This window comes from Dipodomys ordii, unplaced genomic scaffold (genome assembly GCF_000151885.1).
Source record: "Dipodomys ordii isolate 6190 unplaced genomic scaffold, Dord_2.0 Scaffold183, whole genome shotgun sequence".
NCBI classification, from domain to species: Eukaryota; Metazoa; Chordata; class Mammalia; order Rodentia; family Heteromyidae; genus Dipodomys; species Dipodomys ordii.
The window spans coordinates 2,724,419-2,734,415 of NW_012267399.1; the positions used below are offsets into that span (position 1 = coordinate 2,724,419).

At 32.6% G+C, this 9,997-nt stretch overlaps 1 protein-coding gene across 1 annotated transcript in view; it reads right to left on the reverse strand.

The window, feature by feature from the left end:
* Pde3b (phosphodiesterase 3B, cGMP-inhibited) overlaps positions 1 to 9,997 on the reverse strand; it is a 138,258-nt gene that overhangs the window by 24,800 nt on the left and 103,461 nt on the right. The window contains exons 6-10 of the mRNA XM_013034122.1: positions 6,350 to 6,456; positions 2,932 to 3,142; positions 2,112 to 2,185; positions 804 to 978; positions 202 to 209 (exon numbers count right to left, since the gene is read on the reverse strand). Of these exons, the coding sequence (XP_012889576.1) occupies positions 202 to 209; positions 804 to 978; positions 2,112 to 2,185; positions 2,932 to 3,142; positions 6,350 to 6,456 (575 nt within the window). The remainder of the gene's footprint in view (positions 1 to 201; positions 210 to 803; positions 979 to 2,111; positions 2,186 to 2,931; positions 3,143 to 6,349; positions 6,457 to 9,997) is intronic.

Genomic DNA, 9,997 nt, shown 5'->3' on the forward strand with positions numbered 1-9,997 from the left:
AAGTGGTCGAGAATCAGCCTTGAGTGGAAAAACTAAGAGACAATGCCCAGGTTCTGAGTTCAAGCCACAGTGTCTGCATTAAAAAAAAAAAAAAAAAGGGGGGGGGGGGGGGGCGGGGAGAGATACTCATTTCAGTATTTGACAATTATTACTAAGACAGACTCCCCAAATAATGGATAAGATTGTTTCCTAAAAGCTCACATTTTGAACTTCAAGAAAAACACAGCTTTTCTAGGTATATTGTTCTCTTTGTGTTTTTAAATGATTACACAACTTCTCTCTATATTTTAAAATATACATCAAAGAAATAGACTAACCTATATCTACTATAAAATTAAATAAATGTATTCATTTTAAAATAAATGCAGGGATGGGAAGGTGGCTCAGTGGTAGAGCGCTTGCCTTGCATGCATGAGGCCCTGGGTTCAATTCCCAGCACCACATAAGCAAAAAAAAAAAGATGGAAGTGGCACTGTGGCTCAAGTGGTAGAGCACTAGCCTTGAGCTGAAGAGCTGAGGGACAGCACCCAGGCCCAGAGTTCAGACCCCACGACCGGACCCCAAAAAAATATAAAATAAAAAAATAAAATAAATGCAGCTTATTGCTTTCTGATGATAGGTTTATTTATTTAACTATTATTAACTATATATATTATATATATAACTATTAACTATATATATTAACTATTTATTCTGTGTAGCCAAAGCACTATTTCAGTTATTGTAACTTCTCAATAAAAATAAGTAAATGAAAGTATCATTACATTAATTAATTTCATTCTGAGTAAAACTACATTTTATACTTTAACATAATCATATTGAATTTATCTTTTACATTTGGTTGCTGTGCCTCTTCCGTTAGGCAATTATCACCTTCCAAAAATAATTTTCTGCAATCGCTCTTCTCTGTTTCCTCTTCCTGCTGAATTTCCGTAAGGTTGAATGGTTCTTTCAAAAAAACACGGTTGTCTTCTGCACCTTTCAAAAAGCACATATAGCAATAAAGAAAAATATGGTTGCCATAAACGTACAGCTTTGCAAGAAAAATGGTTATTGCTTTAAAATACCCAGAGTGAACCATAATAGAATTCTGCTTAAAGTATACCATTGAGTTGTATACCATTGAGTTGTATCTAGTCAGACTATTCTGCACAAGTGCCTTGTGCTTAGGTAACTCAAATATTTCACATGTTAAGTACATTATATATCTACTCAAGGATGAAAGAAAAGGATGGGTATTCTTTATACAAGTGGGAAATAGAAAAAGCCAATCCCTAGCAGCACAAACTTTCTTTCCAATTTGATATCAACATTCATAATTATAAGTGAATACAACTAGGCCATTGTAAATTTTAAAGCAAAATATCATGAATTTTGAGATATTTCTCCGACCATGTAATTAATAATATTCTTTCTCAACTCACATGGAAAAGTGGAGTACAAACCAAATAATACTTAGTCACATGTTTAAAAATAGTCCTATTTATTCTGTTTATATTACCTTAAACAAAAAATGTTTTCTAAACCCATAGAATAATAAACAAATTAAGTCCTTTAAGATCATTAATTTTTAGTTATAAACAATTGTTCTATCAACAACAATATTTTTGTTTAACGATAAAACATGTTTCAGAATGATATAATTAACTATACTTTTCTATGACATGCATAATTACACTGTATGACAGCATGCTAACACTTTGGAGCTTAGGCTGTGTTTAGTACAAGTCTTACTATCTATCAAAACTAGCCAAAACCAAAGAATATTTATCTGCATATTTTTTAATCTTCAAAGTACTTTCATCATCAACTATTTATAATTTGTTCTTTTAAAATTATTCTTTCTTTTTGTTGTAATTTGTTCTTAATAATTCTTCTTTAAAATCATTATCTTCACTTTAAAGATGAATAAATGAGAATTAAGGATTTAGCTCAGCAGTTATGCTCTTGCCTAGACTATACAAGTTCTTTATTTAGGTTCCAGGCACTGCAAAAAACAAAACATAAAAACTTACAGATGGATAAATGGAAGTTAAACTTATTTATTCATACATTCAGAACAAATACCATAAGAAATTACTCTTAAACTCAAATGCACACTCAAATCTTACCTGATTTTCCACTGTAGTGGTCTGTACCATCCAATTCACATGTTGAAACATATTTTAGTATTTGATGTCCGCAGCTTATAGAATACAATAGATAAATATATTTATATTGTGAGGCTTAAAAGCTCTTAACCTAAATATGATTACAAAATCTGTTTAATTTTTAACTAAGACTCCAAATACAATACATCCTAATATTCCAATCTATGGTAAATATAAGTCTTTAGGTGGAGTCCAGTGCTGTGGCTCACCTCTGTAATACTAGCTACCCAGGAGGTTGAGATCTGAGGATTGCATTTCAAAGCCAGCCTGGGCAGGAAAATCTGTAGGACTCTCTTCTCCAACTAACCAAACAAAAAAGGCCAGAAGCAGAGCTGTGGCTCAGGTGATAGAGCACTAGGCTCAGGGATAGTGCCCAGGCCAGGCCCTCTTCAAACTCTAAAACTGATACCCTCCCCCAAAAAATCTTTACATATTAGAAACTTTCTGTTCTTGAAGGAAATAAAATATTTTTGAAAGTCACCACTGGAATCTGAGGTAAAATACATATTCCTATCAAAGCAGAAATGAGAATTAACACTGGATACTACAAACAGGCACTAATGTTATGCATGTTAAAATTACTATTATTCATAAGTAACTTCAATGGAGATATTTAATTAGAAAATTAGCAGTAGCACTGAAATGGGAAAACATTTATTTTGAATAAAAACTACTAAAGAGGATAGGATTAATTTATCATCTAGTTTTTGATACAAGTAGAAAATTGATAACACTATTAATATAAAGTTAAGAAACTTAAAAAAAAAGTTAAGAAACTTACCTGTTACACAGATTGCTATCAGAATTTCTACAGTACTGATTAAAATCTGGTGTACTGGGTACATTACCCAGAGATCTATGTAAAACAACACTTGGCTTAGAAAGGAAATCAGCTGTATCAGGAAATTCTATGGGTGATCGATTAGTTAGAGAGCCAGAAGACACTGGACCATAGCTAGGAGAATTCATAGGACTCAAGCTGGGCAAAGCACCTTAAAAATTTAAAAGAAAGAAATATATGTTAACAAATAAGCATTTTCCTTCTCCATAAAAAGCATTTGTAATTAAAAAGTTAAAATTTTGAAGGGGGTCACAAGACATTCTAGGAATTTAGTAATTGTTATATCTGTCATCATCAGTCACTATTGAGTAAACAGCCTTTGACAGAATACTATATAAAAAATAGCATATATTGAGAGTGTGACTTTAATTATATTGCGTAGGATAAATTTTCCTAATGCATATTCGTTTTAATTATATTTAAATAGTAGTACAAAGGAATTGCCATTTAACAAACTAGTTTATGAATAAAACATATCTTGATCAATCTCACCCCATTCAACTAATCCATGTTCTTTACCTTTCACAGTTTGTAAAAAGATACCACAGTGATTATCTACATGAACAGGGTCTCAGTTTTTACTGAATTTTTATTCCATAACATTATATTTTACTCTATTTTACTCATTTATATAACTTCCAATTTATTTAAGAACTAATGTTCTTAACAACAAAACATAAGTTGAGGATGTAATAAGGTTATCCACTAATACAATAGCATGTCCCTCTTTAAAATATACTAAATATTTTCAGCTCATCCATCCATTTAACAAATATTTGGCAACCTAGTATATATATTGAAAATGTCTACGGCTTTACAATGTAGGGGAAAATACCATCCCTGAAACTCAAGAAACCTAGAATATAGCAGAAAAGCAAACTAGTATTAAATGCTAAAATAAAGAGTACTAAAAAACAAAACAACAACAACAACAAAAACCCAAACACTAAAGATGTCGCTTCAATCCTGTTGGTTGGTGACTACCTTAACTAAAGCAATGTAGCCTTACCAGAGAAATATAGGAAGGTGGAAGACTTTAGTTGAAATACAAATCCAAGTAAAATGTAATTCAGAGGAAAGAAATAACAATAAAGACCTACAATGTTAAAGGCATAAAACATACATAGATAGGTGTGATGCTATCACCTTAGATAGGTGTGATGCTATCACCTTGGCTAGGTTATGAGTGCCTGGTTATTCAATCAAAACACTAGATGTTACTATTAATATTTCTTCTAGATACAATAAACATGTAAACTAGTAGACTGAATAAAGCAGGTTAAATTTCATAATGTAAAACATAAATACAAATTGTATACTTTTAAAATATACAACCCAAATGCTGATTTACATACACTATACATGTGAAATAGTTATCACAATGAAATTAATTAGTGTATTCCCTTATGTGTATTTGTGTTTGTTGAAATCAGTGAATAAAAGTTTGTACATCACTTTAATCTTTCAAGTTGTTTCATTAGACAGAGAACTGTAGGTAATAATTTTTCTTTTTCAATGTTTTAAAAACGATATTCTATTGTCTTTGGTTTCCACAGTTTCTGTTAAAAAGTCATTATCAACATTATTCTTGGAACGTAATCTGAATTTTTTCTGGTCACTTTTGAGACTTTTCTCTTTATCTTCATAATCCAGAGATTTGATTGCTTTGTCTGTGATTTTTTCCTCTGCATTTAGTTTGCTTAGAGTTCACAAAGCTTTATGAATCTGATGTTTTCTTTTTTTTTCATTTTGAAAAACTGTTCCCTCTGATTATCTTTCTCCTTTGTAACTTTTTCACATATACAGTAGAACTTTGGGAGCATGTCATATGTCTCTTACATATGACATATGTTAATTGCAAAATTTTCCCTCTTTTTTGTTTGTTTCTGTTTTTTTATTTATCTTAGTGTTCAATGTTGTTTGCTGTTGCATTCAATCTACTCCTAACCCAAAACAAGATTTTGATTTAATCAAACACTTTCTCACTTCTAGCTGCCCATTTTTTCTCTAGTCAAAATATATACATTTTGCCCATTTCTTATTTTCTTTAAGAAATCATTGTTGTTTTAAAATACTGCCAAATCAGAACAAATGTCATATATAAGTTTCCTTTAGTGCTTGATCATCAATAATACATTATTATTTCTTCACATTTCATATTTTATATATGAAATATATATATAAGTATATATGTATATATATAGTATGTATATAAAAGTATTTAGGGAGCCAGACACTTGTGGCTCACTCCTGTAATCCTAGCTACTCAGGAGGCTGATATCTGAGGAGTGGTTCAAAGCCAGCCCAGGCAGGAAAGTCCTTGAGACTCTTATCTCCAATAAACCGCTAGAAAACTGGAAGTGGTGCTGAGGCTCAAGGGGTAGAGCACTCGCCTTGAGCTGAACAGTGCAGGGACAGCGCCCAAGCCCAGAGTTCAAGTCCTACGACTGACCAAAAAAAAAAAAAAGTATTTAGGGGACCAAGCAAAGTTCACATCTATAATCCTAACTACTTGAAAGGCAGACATTAGGAAGACCAGTTCCAGACCAGGCAAAAAATTAGCAAGATCAATTTCAATGAAAACAATCTAGAAGCTGCAGCTACATGAGAGGTCATAAGTAGAAGGATCTTCTGTTCAAGGTCAACCCAAACAAAATAAGTGTATCTCAAATACTAAACCACTTGCCTAGCAAACACAAGGCCCTGAGCTCAAACCTCAGAACTCCCACAAAAGATATATTGGTTATATGTTTCAGTCATTACCTGACTGGGAATATCAATATTCTCTGTCATTACTGTTATATTTGGAAAATATCTTTCACCTAAGAAGTTTTAAAGCATTCTCTAATCTTAATTTATTATATTTTATAATCCAATTAGGATGCTAAGATGTAGCCAATGTCTTTTGACATACTCTTGTTTTTGCTGCAGAATTACCACTTTAAAAAAAAAAAAACCTTTCTTCAAGATTTTTCCCTTATTCTAGATTTGCAAATATTTAAGCTAGTAATATAATTCTATATTTTCTCTTTGAAATCCTAATACCTACCAAAATGCCTCATACACAGTAAATGTGTTTATTAAGTAAATTAATGGTCAAAGAATAGCCAATCAAAATAGATTTAGTCATGTTAATTTAAATATAATATGTAGTATTCAAACTTAGATATTTGCAAAAATTGTACTACCATAATCTTTGAAAGAAGTCTTTCTAAGGCAGGCAAGATGGTATGTATCTGTAGTACCAGTTAGCTACTCGAGAGGCTGATACAGAAAGATCCTTTAGATCCAGTATGGACAAATCATTAAGATCTTGTCTCTTAACAATATACATATAATTTAAAAAAGAATTTCTTACCAGCTCTTCTCAGACCTACATGGTGAGACAGTGATATAGAAGATGACCTTTGCTTTGGCACTGTCAAGAAACTGGAACTAAAAGGCCCATTCAGATAGCATCCTTGACTGAAAAGGAAAGGTAACAAGTTAAGAACTTCTAAATTACAAAAAAAGTTTTATTTCCTTTTTATCTTCATTTCAATTAGCAAATATCTGCTTCTTCATGCTAAAGTAATAATCAGCAAAGTTAATAAAGACTTTAGACTCTGAAGCAGTCCGTAACAGCTCTATTGTAACAGATGTTGACTCTGTCACAGTAATACAAAAGCATTCATAACAATAACAAACAAATTGTTATAGCTGTGTTTCTATAAAAGGGCTAGGAGCATGCTTCAAGTGGTAAAGCACTTGCATAGCAAGCATATACCTTAAGTTCAAACTCTGGTACTAAACAAAAACAAAAACATAGCTTATGGACCAGAGGACCACAGGTTTCATTTTTCTGGTTCCCTGGCCTAATGCAAGTTTCTATTAACACATGGAAGTCATCTTTAAACACAGATTACTCATTCCATCTTCAGGGATTCTGATTCAGTGTCTAGGATAAGGCCAAAGAATTTCATATTCAATTAAGTTCTTATATAAGGCAAGTGTGGCTGATTAATGAGAAATGCCATAAGTGGTTTTTCATCATTTTCTTTTCCTGTTTCCTCACAAATATTGATTACCATTATACTTAATATAGAGTTGAGGGCTTTTATAAAGAAATTACATATAGACATATAATCATAGTACAATAGTATGATCAGTACGACAATTTGCTATATGTTACAAAGTAAATGCATTAATAATTTGTACAAAAGTTTTGGACTCGAGGCATGTGTATATGAAACATACCATGAATATTACCTTCCTTTTTTGGATATTCATGGGCCTGTTTTCTTCTACGAGGGCATTCTGTTATAGGTTCAAGGACAAATCTAGATTCTGTATCTAGTTTCATTCAACATTTCTTTGCTTAGTTCTCAATTAGCCCTTCCCCACTTCCTTCTGTGTGTCCTATACTTTCATACTCCATTTACTCAAGGAAGATTATCTTACCTTGGAAAATAAGGGAAGAAGATTACCCTTAAGAGGTGGTACCATTTGCTTGCAGTTCAATTAATTTTAAAATAAAATCAAACCTAATTTTCAAGTAAGTTCAACTGTAAACAAAATTATTACAAAACTTAAAGGAAGTCTAAAACAGCCTCATATGGCTATTTGCAAGGGATTGGGGAGTGTGCAGCTGCTGGTATGTATAGGAGCTTGAACTCAGGACTTGAGCACTTTTTTTTAGTTAGAGGTCTACCACTTGAGCCATAGTTCCATTTCTGGATTTTTGGTGGTTAATTGAGAAAAGAGTCTCACAGACTTTCCTATCCAAGCTGGCTTCTAACCACAATCCTCAGAGCTCAGTCTCCAGAGTAGCTAGGATTACATGCATGAGCCACTGCTGCCCAGCCCATGGATTTTTTTCTCCAAAATTATTCTTCCACTCTCATTTTTTATTTAACTGATTTTTATTTAACTGATCAAACCCAGAGCCTCATACTACTCTCATTCTTTAAGACTACTCAACTCTGTTGATTTATTTGCTTTCTAAGTTAGGATATAGTTTTGTCATGAGGTTTTAACTGTATTTCAAGTTCCAGGCTTATTATTCAATAAGCACTGATAATGGGTCCAAAAATTTAATAAGTAGAAAAATCATAAAATTAAAGTTTTCTTTAAGGAAGACTGCTAGTAGTAATCAGAGAATGGACATAGTGGTGAAATTGGAAGTCCAATAGATACTGACTTAATAGCCTAAGTACTGTAATTAAAGTATGAAATAATGTAGACAAAATGACAAAGGAGAAGAAATAGAGAGGGCAAGTTATTTCAGAAATACACATGACAATTGATATCTGTAGAATCAGGTATAGGATACAAAGATAACAAGTTTTCTAGGTAAATCCATTTTATAAGCAACCATTAAACCATAGAACAATAATATTGTACTAGGAAATAAAAGCAGAACAAGTTATCTGATACAACAATGAAAAAGCATCTGGAGGGATAAGAAGTTTGGTTTTAGGAATACATTCAGAGTATGAGAGGCTTACTAATGGAATCATGTCAAAATCACAGTGTGAGAAGCTATGACCAGAATCCAAAGATGAGTTCAAATCAAGTCTCAAAAACTTAGGCTATGAGAAATCAGTTCTGAAGTATTCTAATAAAATCAAGATTAATCCAGTCATGAATTTATCTGATTTTGTTATAAGCCTAAACCTTCTTTCTTTTTTTAATTTAATTTAATTTAATTTGTGAACATACTGTACAGAGGGGTTACAATTACATGGGCAGGATAATGCATACATTTCTTACCAAGCATTGCAGCCTCCTCCTTTGTTTACCCTTCACATCCGTTCCCAGCCTCCCCCCTCCCCCCCAATCCCAATCCCGCACCCACGTTGTAAAGCTCGTTTTGGACATGACAACTTGTACTTCTCATTGTTGCAACAGGTCCACTTGTATCCTTAAACAAGCCTAAACCTTCTTGAGCAAAAATACACTAAGCATTTAACATTTAGAGCTGTCCAATGCTGGTGACATACATTGTCTACATGTTACATGTTGCTCTTTGTATTTAAATCTAATTAATTAAAATTAATTTATTTTAAAATTCAATTCTTTAGTCACACTAGATATATAGTTACATATAAAGATTACCATATATATTGGACAGAGCAGATGAACAACATTTTGTTAAAACTATCACTAAGAGGTTCCAGCTTCTGAACACCAGCAAAATCGCATTTAGCCTATTCCCTTTAAAGAAGATAGATATTATACCACCAAATTACTCTTCAAATTTCTAAATCTTTTATGAAGCATCAGATTTTGTTTACTTAATGGTAAGTAAATATAGCCTATGCTTATATTACATGAACATTTCTCAAGAGTTAAAAGATTAAGATGTTCAGGTGTGACTCAAGTGATAGAATACAGGCTTAGCAAGCCCTGGGTTCAGTTCCCAGTATCACAAAAGAAACAACAATGAAAACATTAAACATTACTTTGCTCCAGGACGTGTTTCTATTTTAATATCAGTCATCTGAGGCAGCTGAATACAAATTGCCTTAACTCTATGTATCAATTGTTTCTTTAACTGCAAATTCATTGCTGTTATGTACTATAAACCATTGCTCAAGAATAATTTTTATCCTTCTTTTAATGCAGCAGTATTTCAAAATAAACCTTCCTGTTATGTAGTCAGTTCACTTCCTCATATCCTATTTTCCATTTCCCCATTACATACATCCATTTAAAAGGGGAAAAAAAAGACATACGGTTAGGCCCTAGCCAAAATTTGAGCCCAATTCATTTTTCTGTACTGTATTCTAAATGCTTTAATCTACTTCTGTTTTATATATCCTTTCATTCCTTTTTTCTTTTGTTTAAAAAAAAAAGAAGTCAAGCCGGGCGCTGGTGGCTCATGCCTGTAATCCTAGCTACTCAGGAGGCTGAGATCTGAGGATCACGGTTCAAAGCCAGCCCGGGCAGGAAAGACTGTGAGACTCCGATCTCCAATAAACCACCAGAAAACCAGAAATGGCGCTGTAGCTCAAGTGGTAGAGTG